The sequence below is a fragment of the Diadema antillarum genome, unplaced genomic scaffold, assembly GCF_040938485.1.
Source record: "Diadema antillarum isolate AM-2024a unplaced genomic scaffold, OU_Dant_1.0 seq00000946_RagTag, whole genome shotgun sequence".
Classification (NCBI taxonomy): Eukaryota; Metazoa; Echinodermata; class Echinoidea; order Diadematoida; family Diadematidae; genus Diadema; species Diadema antillarum.
Genome location: NW_027271795.1, coordinates 597,604 through 613,260, shown reverse-complemented (window position 1 = coordinate 613,260; position 15,657 = coordinate 597,604). Strand labels below are relative to the sequence as shown.

General features: G+C 39.4%; 1 protein-coding gene across 1 annotated transcript; it reads right to left on the bottom strand.

Moving 5' to 3' along the window:
• Positions 1 to 423: 423 nt before the first annotated feature.
• On the bottom strand, positions 424 to 14,728 carry LOC139741713 (alpha-2,8-sialyltransferase 8B-like). The gene is made up of 4 exons (XM_071652302.1): positions 14,586 to 14,728; positions 3,387 to 3,468; positions 1,743 to 2,291; positions 424 to 1,201 (listed from the first exon to the last, which is right to left on the bottom strand). Exons 1-4 carry the CDS (start codon positions 14,716 to 14,718, stop codon positions 907 to 909), a joined length of 1,059 nt encoding a protein of 352 aa, XP_071508403.1. The 5' UTR covers positions 14,719 to 14,728; the 3' UTR covers positions 424 to 906.
• Positions 14,729 to 15,657: the final 929 nt, after the last annotated feature.

Below are 15,657 nucleotides of genomic sequence, written 5' to 3'. Positions count from 1 at the left end.
CTTTTGATAGATCCTTTCCAGAGCTTCAGAAATTCCTTTCACATGTGGGATGGTTACAAATTTCTTCCTCTGACTGGTTTGTTTAGGATATGAATTATTCTTGGTCTAATTCTCCCTTTTCCCGGGGTTTTCTTGAGAGACCAGCTTGGGGATCCACATTTCTTGAGCAAGGACTGAATGTATTTTTCCTCTGCCTTCAAGTCTTCATCCTCAGTGACGATAGAATGTACATTATCTTGGAGGGTACGGATAACCCCTAGTTTCTGGCGGAGTGGGTGGTGTGACTGGAAGTTCAACTGTGTATCTTTTTCCTGTAGATGACCATCTTGATTTAGCCATCCAGTTTCTTGGTGATCCCGGAGTCCAGGAAAGGGATAGAGTTAAGTACCTCTATCTCATGAGTAAATCTTATGCTACCTGCATCATCAACCTGGTGTAAGTACGCCTTGACTCTGTCGACTGTGTCTGTCTTAACTATGGCAAGGATATCATCAACATAGCGCTTCCAAACTCTAGCTGTGATGTCGTCATGAGTGGAGGCGACGGCTACTTGTTTTCAATTCTTTAATTGTTGACATGGTGATCTGTTTTCCAACACCAGCCGTGACAAATGTCTGCCAGTGACCTGGAAAATATCTATTGTACCCTATGAATCCAATGTAATCCACGATAGGACGGAGGGGGATAATTTCGGATCGCCGTGCGCCAGCTACGTCGGCTAGTGGGTTCTATAAACAGCTCTCTCACGGCGATCGATCTGAAGAAGGCTACAGATACAGTGGGCGAAAATATAATCTAACAGGTAAATTGCACCTGATTGTGACAAAATTAGCCTTTATCCAGTTGACTTTCCAATCAGGTGAATCTTTTTCAGCGATCAGAGCTTTTCTGTGTGTCTTTCTAAAGTCATGTGTCTAGCTGGCTATGGTAGTCGTGCTTGTCCCACCTTCCCGCACAATCGTTGATGACTTGCAAGTACCCGTCGTTTTCGAGCGACTGCCACACATCGAACTCCTTGTTGAAAGAGTGAGGACTCGTCGAGTAGTTCTTGGGTGTGTCGTCGTAATAATGATATCGAAGGGTTCGATTTGTGGGGTCGACGTAGCGAGGATAGAATCCGAACAACGTGATTCGTCGGCAAAACGTGGTAGCTGCGAGGTAGACCGCTGCACCTGTGGTTGCATGTCTGACTTTCATCCACCTGGCAGAAAATAAACAAACAAAAGAGAGAAAGAAAACAGTGTTGGTGAAGGACAATATCCATGACAAGCAATATATTGTAAAAGAAATCAAGCAAGAATGATAACGCGGAATGCTTTAATTTGGGAACAAAGATACATTTTGACTATAACTATTTTTGTTCACGAATTGTTTCGTCAGTATTGTCTCCAAACTAGACGGTACAAGCGATGAAAAGTCACTCTTGCTTCGGGCTTCCAAGAAAAGGTAAATTCTTGAGTAACTTCACAGACGTAATGTTCTCAAGTTGAAAATAAAAATCTACCCCCAATGCTAGGCAAAGTTTTTTTTTTTTTAATGAAATGAATTACAGCGACGAGACGAACAGTGGTGTTTCAGCAAACACTTTTGTATTGTTCTTTTGTTGAACGCATTAACATATATCTAATTTGGCGTGTTTGGCGTCAATCTGAGAGGAGGCATTGAATGACCAAATAAACAAATAAGAAAAGAAGGATATAAAAGAATAACCACGGATAACTGTGAGAAACAATCACACATACTTTCCTGTTGTTCCAACTGGACTAGCGGGACTGTAGGCCAATGAAGTTTTCAGCCCATGATACTTCTCGTAGAACTCCAATCCTTTCCTGATGTGTTTAATCAGTGTAAAACCTTTGACGCACCAAATTACACTGTTATTCAGACGCCGCATGAGTTTCAACAAACTTCGACAATCGTCCGGTAAATTGTCGACCGACGTATTAGTGTATTCAACCTTAGCACATGCCGACATTGCCCTACTCTGTTCGCCGTTAATCGTTGTTATATTAGTCTTCGATCCAACATCACGAGCGTATTCCCCGCCGGCGGGCGCGAGGTTCATTCGCAGAACTATATTCGCCTTGTCGATGACGTCACCACAACTGCTAGCCAATAGAACGCCGCTATTCCCCACGATTGCGCAGGAATCTATCAGCGGGAGGGACGTGGTCTGGTTGTACCGCTTCAAGCGAGTTAGAGACGAAGTTATTTTCATTTCAGTCAGCCGTATTCCAGGTAGAAATATCTGGATAGTCTTCTCGCGGGTCATTTTCTTCGTTAAATTTTCCCTTTAAAAGAACCAGAAAAAAAAAATGGAATGAAAAGGCGCATCGTTGCCTTACCTTCAGGTCATTCAGTAGTTATGATGAATGCAATCAATCAATATTCATTGTATTTTAATAGTCTTTTCTTATATTCCACGCGACATGGTAGTTTTGTGTGCTTTATCATATTTTATAAAATGGGTTCAAGAATGTAGCCAATAGGAAGCGCTGAAATGAGACACACCTCCTTCCTTTACTTCAGTACAATTGCACTGCCTGTAATCCTATGGTAGATTGCCGATCGTCTGTGCGCGCGGCGGCTCCTTTGATGAATTGCATGCATACGCGCTGTCAATCCTGTAAACAACTTCTAGTTCGGGCTGCCGGCCGGCCGGCCTGTCTTCCCTTGTGCATAACATGTGTGGCGTACGTACGTATACTCTACTATACGTACACTTTGTACAGTACAGTAGACCAAGCGTTATGGGACCGGACGCGTATACATGGAGTCACTTTGAAGAGCAAATCCAACGATTTAGCAGGTTAATTCTCACGCCGTTTTCAGAGTATGTTGTCTAGTAGGCCTATATGAGGAGTCTATATCAAGTCTTTAAGGTAAAGGGTGCATATTCTATGTAAAATAAGTAAGTTTTCATGCGGGAACTTAAGTGTCCGGAAACGCAACCCCCCATGACTTATACTGTATGTGCGGGACTTCCGCGAGTGCGACGTGCGTAAATGTTTGGGACGAACATCTTCGGACGTCTTGACCCACAAAGGTACGTGAAAAACGCTGAAAAATGATGTTAGTTTTCGAATTTTCAACCCATTTTATAAAACAAATGATGCACAGGATTATTTCGTGGCGTTAGTGGAGGCGTAGCTCACTCTCGGGTATTTACAATGTAGTGCAACATGCACTCGGCTTCGCCTCGTGCATGTTTCACAATTGTAAATACCCTCGGGTGCACCACGCCTACACTAACACACTCTATCCTGTGCATCATTTGTATAAAACATTTTTGTAATTCATCATACTGTTCATGATTAATGATTCATTTACTTGCACAACATACAGATCATGACGATGGACAATCATACTCAAATGATTAGTATTACCTTGCCACAATGTACTTATTCGGCTTGGCGGGTTTCTTTGCTGCTGTCGTCTGTAATTGAACTGACGCCACAAGGTCAAGATCTGAGTGAAAGTATGATGAAATATACCGAATTCAAAATGAAAGTTCCATTTCCTACAAAAAATATACTAGTAGAGTACATTTATTGCAAATGCAGAAATACAAAGGACAATGTGACATTTTTATATACAAGCGAAATCAATGCAGCTCACTTTTTTAAACAATAAAATAAACATGGTTTAAGGAAATGCATAGGCGAACTGTAATTGAATCTTATCAAGGAAAAGATGTCGTTAACGGAGGAAACTGCTAAAATGACTAATGGTCAAACGATAAGACAAATTGCCTGCTTGAGAAACGGGGGGGGGGGGACATAAAACAAATCATACACACACAAGCGCACACACGATCAGAGAGAAAACAGCTCTCTTACATACGCACTGAAAGAATAAACAGGAGCAGGGGCGAATCTAGGAATTCCGTAAAGGGAGGGCGCCTTTACAAAATTAAAGGGGGGGGGGGTGCACGGCCCAATTTTTTTCTTTTTATTTCTTTTGTTCTAACAAAAATTAAAGGGGGCGCGCCCGGTGCACCCCGCCTGGATCCGCGCCACAGGAGAGGTCAAAGAGAACAGGAAACAGGAACAGGAAGAAGAGGACAAGGAAAGGGGCAAAGGAGGAAGAGTTCAAGGATCAACGCCAAAGTACATGAGACCAGCCTTACCGAGATATAATTGCACTGCATAAAAATAGTGTTTTATGAAATGAAACAAACAAAATTAATTACGATAAAACAATGAAGTTAACGGACACTTTAATCATGACAATATTTTCATGTTAAGCTCTCATGTCAGGCACAACTTTTAAATCTTCCAATTTCTTCTGTCAGGTATTCTTTAGATTAAATTTCAAACGATGTACCGCAACTTAAACTTTGAAGGTCGTACCTTTTAAATCCAGGAAACAGGAATATTGTTTTTATGTTTTGAATATGTTGATATTTCAATTTAGAATTCTTTCGGACTTGAAATCAACATAACTTCACAATGTAATTTATTCCATTCCTGTGTAAATCAACTTCTTCCTATCAGGTGGTTCCATCACTGCAAGCCCTTGCGGCTTTTGATACGGGGCGCCTGCTTCTTTCAGTTTATTGCACTTCTCCTTTCTTTTCTTTTTGCTTTATCTTCAACTGATTTTTTTACTACTTTGTTATGACGGCTTTAGCCATAGCTGTGTCAAGTTTATTTTTATGCTTTATATTATCTTAAATGTGCATATGTCTTAAACAAAGAACTAAGGGATAGTTCTATGCCCTCAGTCATACGCACATGCCCGTCCTATGGAACAATGAATTATAACGAAGAGAAGACAAATCTGCCATTATCTTCTGTAAATAGACATTTCCTCATATCGTTATCATATCAATGGGTTTTCCCTTTTTACTGCTATGCAAATCAGTGAGGGATCCATAAACTCGCATTTTTGGCACAAACATTTGGTTATCATCAAATGTATACATACATACACAAATACAAGGCAGCATTATACACAGGCGTCATGTTATGGATTGCCTTTTTAGAGTTGCAATATAACAACGAGGGGAATACTGTCTGGCGGGGAAAATTTAACTACCAAGAGACTACCAGGTGTTTTATTATAACGACAGAACAGTCAATATTTGCTATATGTCATAATCTAGGCCTACATGAATACACATAATTTTATTCTAGCCCCGTATACGTGTTAACTTTTCGCCCGTCATACAAAGTCAGTGAGCAAGGGGGTAGTTTGAAAACACTTCTCGTGGCTATGCGAGACTGCCTAGAGAATTCTATACATTTTTATAGCCAAAATAATCATAGCTTTGTATACTTTTGTTCCCTTATAACAGTGCTCCCCTATTTTTATGACATGCATGTCAATTTGACATTTTTTTTTATTTCAACAACAAAAAAAATCTAAAATAAAATTGCAATTGGTCCTGAAGCAAGTTTAAAGAAATTAAAGTATACAAAAATGTATACGTCTATTCACTATTATATTCTGCATCCAATATGAGTTGTATTTCTCCAGCCTTAATTTGAGGGGAAAATCTGCTCCTTTTTAAAGGCATTTAAAACACATTTGAACAGCATTCTATTTTATTGACTTTCATTACGTCCACGTGTTCATTCTTCATGTCATTATGAAATTATCAATAAGTAGTGTGTGCATGATATAACACGATGTCGTGTGATCTAAGTGGATGGAATTTAAGATAGTTAAATCTTATTTCTCCATCGTGTTTTATAGCCTTTTATCTTATTCATCTTTATCTTGTTGATTTGTCTCTTATTCATTCTTTCTTCATAAGCTTGTGGCATCCATCGAACTCCTTTGCTGGGATAACCCCCTATTTTTGGCTATGAGCAATGAGTTCTGATAAAACGTCAATAGCAATGCCACTACAGCGGTTTTTGATAATGAACTTTTATCGGGAGTTTTATGAAAAATGTGATTGGTTGCATTAGAAATCTTTTGTTTATCATTAGAGTTTCTTACGTCTGATGTGGTGGTTTCTCTGTCATTTAGGTTGCGAAAGCCGTTCTAATATTGAAATTGGATATTGATATTATGTTTATAATCGTAAATCAATTTAAATTCAAATTTTTAAAAAATTAAAAAGCAATGTATTTTCGAAGATTTTGTTTTCAAATTGTGATTCCTTTAAATAATTGACTTTCAGTTTTGATTTTAACTAAAGCTTAATCCACTCTATAATTAATTTGGCTTTATTGGAAAGGTAACAAGCCCATTTTTTTTTCTCATACGACGTGCACATTCTTTGACTTCTCCGAAATCTTACTACATTATTGAATCACATCGTTAAAAGGCTTTTGTGGAAATGTCTTGAGTGGTCGAGGAGTAATAACCTAAACAATATATAACAGGTTTTTTTGTTCTGTTGATAATAATTACCCCACGATGCGTGACAGCTATATTGTGCAGTGTACCCCCAAGATAGCAAGGTGACCTGATAAATAGACTACCATTTGTTTGTCTGAATCGATGATTTTCATAGATTTTTCATAAACCATTTTCCACTTCATTTACCTACGACTCTAATCTTTTCTATCAATATAGAAATCCTGATATTTTTTACAAACTACTCATAATGATTTTAGATATGTTAAGCCGTGGATAGGAGCCAAATTATATTTAAATTTTCAGACGAATAAATTCATGTTTTTTTAAATATTCACTTAGTCAGATCATTAGTCAGTTGAAGCATGTACTTAAGTTACGGTAATCGGTATTCTTGCTTGGAGAAACGCACATCAAATTGTTTGAAAATTGTATTCATGTTATATCATCACATTAAAAATCACATTTCACTTACAACCGGGTGATCATCAGGATGTATTTTTTCAAGATTTGAGTCTGTTTTTTATCAACTACAACAGTTTATTTTAAATGGGAAGAATAGTGAACTGGTAAAATCATTTGATAATAGGGCCTATAGCTTGTAGAAGTATTATTGATTATAAATACCCTACTAGGCGACCTTCACTCTGCACCATTCTACCATAGAATAAACACTTTTTTTTTTGTTTATACTGGAACAGGTTTTGAGAATCAACAGTGATAATGTGAAAAAAATGCACCACTTTTTACTGCTGAATTCAAACAAAACTAAAGAAAGCTTTACCCGATTTTTAAATATCATATGAATTATTTTTTGCTTTCTAATTCAGGTTATTTGTCTACTTTCCTGTGGTTGTGAATGTATAGGGCGTACTGTCCCCATGCTGGTGGATAGTGTCTGGCGTTTGTTTTGTACGTACTGAGGACTCCTGCTGCCTGTCCATTAGTCCCTCCTTCTCCAGTTGCCCCTCCCCGATGTCTTTTGTTGTTTTGTCTTGTCTGACTATCGTCTTTGTTTCCTCGGTTGTTTGTGCGCTTGTGTGAGGGGTTGCTTCTGCTGCACTCCCGTTTCTTTACCCTTTTTTACTTCCAATTCATTCAATTGGCCCACATCGCTACACAGACTTGCCTTTAAGTTGGGCCTCCCTTTTCTGATAAAGCAATGACTTTGAAAAAAAATTGATCTAGGTTATGCACTTGCTCATTTTTTGTTTGTTCCACTTTTAAATGTATAATCAGACAGTTGCTATAACATGGATCGGTTGCAGTTGCTGTACTCGAAAGACTTTCTGATATTGGAAATGAAGTTTGATTTGAATTGAATTGGACTTTGAAGCACACTTTTTAACAAAGGAGGAGTTCCTTTAAAAAGATTCCGGAATCTTAAAGAGTTTTCTCTGAATCAAAGCTAGATGCGTCATATAAATGTAATGATTTGGGACAGTAGGGGCAAGCATGGTGTCACCGGACACCATCGTATTACCGGACACGCACATTTTTGCGTACTAATGACATTCTGTACGCGCGAGACTTCGTAGATTAGCCTTACAGAACTTTGTGTGGACCGAAATCGCAAAAAACGCCACATAAAAATGTAAAAACACGAAAAAATTCACATTTTACCTCAAATTTATAGTTGAGTGACCCACACCTCGTTTATAGTTAATATTTATGCATGTTTGAATCACATTTCGCGACTGAAATTCTATGAAATCCCACTCACATACAGGAAAAATGCTGAAGATTCTATTAGAACCAAAAGTTCACTGATCAATATCGGAAAAATTGTAGCTATCGTCCTCAAACGCTAACGATGCGGGATAGTTGTGCGCTAAGGGGCACGCAACTCATCACCCGCGCGTGCAGCTCCCATAGACAAAGCACGTATACTCTAACCAGATGTCGATTTCTCACAAGGTTTTATTGCGTGAACTGTTCGAAATGGTCAAGACAGACATTTTACTGTAAAATACGAAGTTTGAGCTTCATTTGCAGATTTTTTGTGTGTCATCCGCTCGGTGAGAATGTGTACGGTGATTTGTGGGATGAATTGTGATTCTGGTGCAAGAATTAGGTGCGAAAGACCTCGATTATTCGATTACGAAAATAGCGTCCGGTAAAAATTACAATGCGATTTTGCACCGCGCAAAAAACCACTATTTTTAGAGGGGTATGTTTGAAGCATATTTTCTAAAAACTGGAACGAAGAAATGACGTAAGTTGGCTGAATTCGTAATTTCCATGAGTCTGTGAATAAGTGGTGTTGTTTTTAGCCGAAATTTCATTCTATGAGTACGGAATTCAAAGCCACAAAGAAAAGCGTCCGGTAATAGGATGTTGGTAATCATGTAGAAATGCACACCATGCACACCTACCATTTCCTTCCTTAATTTGTCGATAAAAACTTCTCGTGGCTATCAGAAATGTCAAGATGAACCATATCTGATGGTTTCATGAAATTTCATAGCCAATTACAGAAGAAAAGTAGCTAATTTTGACTCAAAAGTACGCTGATCGACGGCTGTATCAGCGTAGCATGATTGATGATCGATTATGGGGAAAAGCGATATAATGATGATGATCGATCGTTATAGTCTGTGATACAGCCGCTTGTTTGGTGTTTAACCACAATAATTACGTCGGCTTAACAGTAAAAAGTTTAAGAAAGAAAGTGATCTCGATGCGTCTGTTTTTTGTTGTTTTAGTTAATTTTCTCCTGCGTGCTGCGTTTGACTGTATACAGACATTGTATCTGTCAACTTATTTTGCTGACTGAATGATGGGAGGATAATGTGTGTACAAAACAATAAAAGATAATAAAATGGACCTTACTACGAAACAAAAGCAAATATTGGGGTTGCAGTTCTTGTATACATAATTAATAAAATGAAATGGAATAATGAATAGCGTTACTATCATAAAAACAATAATTTATACTATAAATTGAACTTATCAATTAAAAACATAAATTTAATACCATTTACCATCACCAGAAACAAACAACAAATCCCCTTCGAATTCAACTTCCTCCTCATCTTCTTTTCTCTCTCTTTCTCTCTCTCCCTCCTTCTAATAGCCTTACTCTTTTCTTCCACTTTTCCTTCAACCTCATTCTTTTCCCTTCAACATTATTCAAATTAAATCTAACTTTTGTCATGATAAAATTAATACTTGCCACAATTTCTAAAGGAAGGACGTCTAAATCCTGGTATGAATAATCTGTATCAATTGTGGTAAATGGAAACTGTTATTGTTGCGTCAATGCGTTGAGGCGCGTTGTGTCCATGCCAATGGCGCAGTGTGCGTGTGGTTGGCATGGGCACAACGCAACTTTTATTTTTCATGTGAATATAATGACGCAGATTTGATTGATTCTGGATTCTTCACTTTCACTTGAGAGAGAATGGACATACAAATGTATTCTCTATGAGCTCTGCTATGTTGAATAGTTGATAGGCCTGTATATCTGTTATTCACTCTGTATTCGACATGTAGCTGAGGATAGTGCGGAGTTTAGACTATTTGATTTGCTCAATAAATCATTGCAATTTCAACTCATGGAGACTGTCATCGTCAGCGTCATCATTAACCCGGTTTACAACAAATGGTGTCAGGAGTGGGATGATGACAGCCTGGCGGATTGCGACGTTCTGACGGTTCATCGAGTTGAAGAACCCTGATCGACGAATAACAGCCTCGAGTATGACGGAAGAACGAACCACGTTTCGCTCCGAGGAGACCTGCTGTTTTGACGACACTTTGGTAGCGGACAGGAGTATGCAGGAGTGATCTTGATGGTGTGCGTTGATCAGCCCTGGTAGAGCAACGCTACTCTGTGAGGCAACTTCAAGATGATTAGGCTCGTCGGTAGCAGATTGAAGACTGGAGCAAATGGTGCATCGAGAGTTTGCCGTAGATGTCTATCAGCGCGAGTGTACCACAGGAGCAGCAGGACATCGATCAGGACGTGACAGTTGGAGCTGATGGCATCTCACGCACTGAATAAGACGGTATTTGATAACTTTCGTTTAAACCGAATGGACTTCAGGCAGATTTTGACGTACATTTGGGCATTACGTTTCATGTTTGAAAATGACGTGTCTTATAATTGGTCAGTTTAACTGCGTCTTTAGTCATGTGTGAACAGTTTGTTTATAAGGATGTGCAAAGTGATAATTGCTCTTCGTCATCATATCGACAGGCAATAGGATTGTGTGTAAATCTCGCTCTAGGCCATGCTCAGATTGAAAAGTTTAGTGGTTATTGTGAAGATGGCACTGAAACACCTTTTTCTAACTGGATGGAAGGATTCAATTTTATTATTGAACCTTTCCATTTCAATGATGAGGAGAAGGCTTGGGTTTTGGTGAGCAACCTCACGGGGCCAGCAAGAGAGGAGATTCTTTATTGTCTGTCTGACGAGAAGCGGAGGAGTTTCACAGAGATTGTAAAAGCTCTCCGTCTATGTTTTAGTCGAGAGAATTCTCACTATTTACGATGTTTGCTCTATAATCGTGTACAACATGATAATGAAGACTTGGCAGACTTCAGTAGGGATCTCATTCGTCTTTATGCCAAATTGGTAGGTGCTGCAGACGATGAGAAGGAAGCTGCGGCTTTGAGGCAGCTTAGGGATGAAGCTCTTTCAAATCAGTTTGTCAGTGGAACACGGGATGAGAGAGAACGAATTTTGTTAAGGCGTTTGCACATGAGAAATAGGGGAGACCGATTTGAAGTGCTGAGGAGAGAAGCACTGTTAGTTCTCCGTGAAGATTGTATGCTAGAGGGAGATGGGCTGAAAACTGGGAGTGCTGATGCTGGAACACAAGGAGTGTTCACTGACCCGGTTGCTCAGCAGCTAGATCTTTCCTCAGATACAGCTGGACAGGAGAAGAAGGATATTTTGGATGGGGGATCGCAAATTCTGGGTTGCGTTGATGTAGATGAGGGTGGTGCAGAAATTGATGCTGGGGGACATGGACATGAGTCATGTGATGAACAGGTTGATGCAAAGGATTTAGATGCTGGGGTGCTTCTAATTGCACAACCTGTAGGAGAGGGTACCAAGAGGGTTCCCGAATTATCACTTGAAGGTCAGGATGTCCAAAAGCATGCAAACGTGCAGCCACAAAGAACTAACGTAGCGCCAAAGGAGCGGTCAATTCCAAAAGGGGAGAACATTTCTCATGGTGACATTGTTGTCAATAATGTAACAACAAGGGAGGCATGCATAGGGGAGAGCGGGGTGAGTTGGGACGCGGGTCAAGTGGGACACGTTCTCTGAATTAAAAACTATTCAACCAATCAGCGATTGGCTTATATCTACAATAAGCCCCCAACAACCATACATCACACTAAGAAAGCCATGCAGTTCGGCAAATTCTAAGTATGTATAAAATGCTATTGAAAATTTTCCCCAAAATATGATATTTTTTTGAAATCAGGTTAATTAACCTGTTGTCTTTGTATTCATGATTTCAAGGGCACAATTGAAGCTGGTGGTGAGCCTTATTGATATGCAACTAATATAACTTGTTTTTGACAAATGCCTGCATGGTTACTGAGCAGTCGTACATATTTATGTATATGCCACGTGAGGGACAATTGGGACAACGTGTCCCATTTGTCCCTCATAATAGCATTACATGTAAAAAAAAAGTTGAGATTTTCAAACATGTCGTTCAAACTTGTTTTGTTAAAACAGAGATAATTTGAAAGCATGTTTGACTGTTTTCATTACCAATGTTTCATTACGCCTTCCAACTTTGACATTTCCGACATTTCTATAGGATGTCACACTTTACCAACACCGTCCCATTTCTCCCTTGCCGTTGTCCCACTTTACCCACGGGTGGGTCAACTTCTCCCCCAAAATAAGGTTTTTTCTTTTCATTAACTGCAGAAAATTGAGAACAGTGCCACCCCCAGTTTATAGCTCTTTATGTAACCTACCATATGAACCTTCATGCAAGCCCAAAAGGAAATGTAATCATCTCTTCTATAAAAAGATATAAGAAGAAAATTGGCGAACTTGAAATAATGTCCCACTTCTCCCCGCTCTCCCCTACCTAACTGTAACATGTGGAAGCATGGATGTCATGTTCAGGGAACGGTATGGGGGCCCTGGGAGTCAAATTGGAGACCGGATTTGGGGTTGGTCGCTGCAGGTTAGAAATCCGCTGTCCGTTCATGGAATTTGTTGTGAGTTGATTCGCTTACAGTGTATACGTTCATGACTGCAGCTGAAACTTGTGTACCATCTCAAGTAGCAATGGATTTAGGAACTATGCGCATTTAGAGATGCGATATCAATGCGAGAAATGATTATCAAGATATGGTTGTCTTAATTGATATGTGATTGATAAGAAGTTTTTAATGAGATATTGGAATAGTGATATGAAAGTATTTGAAATCACTATTACGTGGAAAAACGAAGGAACTATTATTGTTTTAATTGTTTTGTTGGACGCTGAACAACATGGCATTCTGACAATATTTAGTGGTTGTTCAGTGATTCAGGAACGTTTGATAATGAGATATAGTTGGTCGAGAATTCATGCTTTGAATGATCCCTTAATTTGTTTGAAGTTTTGTAAATGAGCAAATTGTCGACTGTGACGATATGACACATAAAGCGGGGAAGTTATCTTTATCATTCGCTTGCTAAAGCGGGGAAGCTCATATTTGTTATTAGTGAATTCTAACATTCCGTGACTTCACTTTGTTTTAACTGTTGCATTTCCTGATATGTGTTATATTGAGTAATTGAGAAATATTACTCTTAGAAAATAGATTATCATCATACGGGTCGTATGATATAATCGCGGGGAAGTTGTTGTGTTGTTGTATGTACTTACTACAGGCATTAATGTATGGTCGTATGCGACGCAGTAAATGTTCTGTTACGGCACGGTTGACATGATTTTTCTGTTCTTTTATGCATCGTTGTCTCGAAGAATCTGTACATAACTGACAATGTGGGACGACTGTGCTTTACATCGAAACGGAACTGAAGAAAATTGTAACATTAATGTGTTATTCTCTTTGCCCGGAACGTTTATGCCATGTACCAAACATGAGTTTGTATGATTTTATACTGTAAATTTGGAAGGTTCAAAGAGTTTCAGCTCTTGGCAGATTTCATATATAAAGTTCAATTTTGTAGTATTTCCGCGTTTGTATATTTGACTGGAAAAGCGGGGAACACACGCTTTCCTGAAGTATATTTTTGTATATGTGCTGCTAATCCGCTCTTATATGGAATCGCTGTAAAGTGTAATGATTTGACATGAAGAGCGGGGAATTTTTTGTTATGTATTACATCGGTATTATGTATAATGTTATGAAAATGATATGATGTAATTGGGATTATATAACCCATGGTTGTGTTATATAATCGCGGGGAAGTTTGTGGTAAATGGAAACTGTTATTGTTGCGTCAATGCGTTGAGGCGCGTTGTGTCCATGCCAATGGCGCAGTGTGCGTGTGGTTGGCATGGGCACAACGCAACTTTTATTTTTCATGTGAATATAATGACGCAGATTTGATTGATTCTGGATTCTTCACTTTCACTTGAGAGAGAATGGACATACAAATGTATTCTCTATGAGCTCTGCTATGTTGAATAGTTGATAGGCCTGTATATCTGTTATTCACTCTGTATTCGACATGTAGCTGAGGATAGTGCGGAGTTTAGACTATTTGATTTGCTCAATAAATCATTGCAATTTCAACTCATGGAGACTGTCATCGTCAGCGTCATCATTAACCCGGTTTACAACACAATAATTTAAGTAGTGATAATCATGATAGTGGCAACGAAAAGAATGAGAAAAAATACGAAAATGAAAATAGATCTAGGGCCCACACGTATTGCACAAGTCGTGTTAATATTGTTAGTAAGCGGCTAATTAGAGACTACCAGAATCGATTATAATCGTTGACATCGTTCTCTGTGAAATCGATGCACTGCTTACTACGTCGGAACTATGCATTGATCGCGACCGACGTACTTTTCAACTCCGATTTCTCATTTTTCTTCCCTTTTCGGCTTTCTAATTCTATGAAAACTCTCTGATATGGTTGAATTTAGCATCTCCAAGAGCTGCACAAAATTTGATTGACAAACGGCGAAGCGAACGGTAGGTGTGCATTTCTACATGATTACCAGGATGTTCCACCCTACTACACCTCATGAGACATCCTAAATGCCTTCGTATTAGACGCAATAGATTTTATAATCAAAAAGGGAAACTTATCATGATCGACTTACCAGGGTTGGACCTATATTTTGCAACTATTTCGAAGTCCCTTCGAACTGTCTTCGTTGTCAATGCGCTGAGGTAAGAGATGGCAATGCATATGCACAGAACAAAGCACACTTTCACGTACTGAAGGGCAGCCATCTTCGAACGATCGTCACCATGCACTCAGAGCTGTGCCAACATGCGCACATTACACGCAGTCGTTCGTCGTGATGTTTGTGACATGGATACACTCTCATGTTTACAGTAATGTTGGCGTCACATTGTCCCGAAATTGACGCAAGAGGGCCACAAGAATAGAGATTTCTTCAATTTTGCAAGAAGTTATTCAGTCAAGAGCTGAGCTGATACCCCAGTCACACTGTAGGCGGAATGATGAAAATTCTTCTTGCATTCTTGGATATTCGAAGTGCATTCTAAAAATTCTGACTACATTCTGAATGAATTTCAAACATTCGGAACCTTTCTTTTGGCAACCCCGAATGTTTCGAGTAGCATTCGAAGTAGGAAAATATCGATCGGCATTGGAAGAGTATTCTAATTGAACTTTGACTGCGTTCCTAATTTTCCTACGACATTCCAATATTATTCGAAACATTCTGACCTCATCTGGAGGAGAACCGGAACAGCATGCTCGTTCACGGTTGAAAGAGCCGGAGTGCACCTCGAAGGAGTCTCAATTGCTCCTGGATTATATCTCGATAAGTCGATATTGAAAGAATTCAAGCGCATTGGCATTCGAATAAGTCCGGCCGTGATTCGGAAGAATGCCGAGTCACATAAACATGTTGCGACTTCGGTTGGCATTGAGTCGTCACTAGGTCAACATCACGTCATGCCAGCCGGGGAAAAGAGTCAAGGTCAATAACGTCACCACTGGCTGCCGCCATGGACAGGGCAGAGGTACTGCATCCCAAGAAGCCTCCGAAGAACCAATTCCTATCTTTTTAAAGGCCCTTCATCTCCAGAGTCGAAGTTGATTCCATTGCCCCTCCCCCTACTTCCCCAAAGGATAAAGTAGCCGAGGTCCATTATCCTTCAGCACAGTCAACCGCAGACAGTGATGAGCTTCCCTTCAAG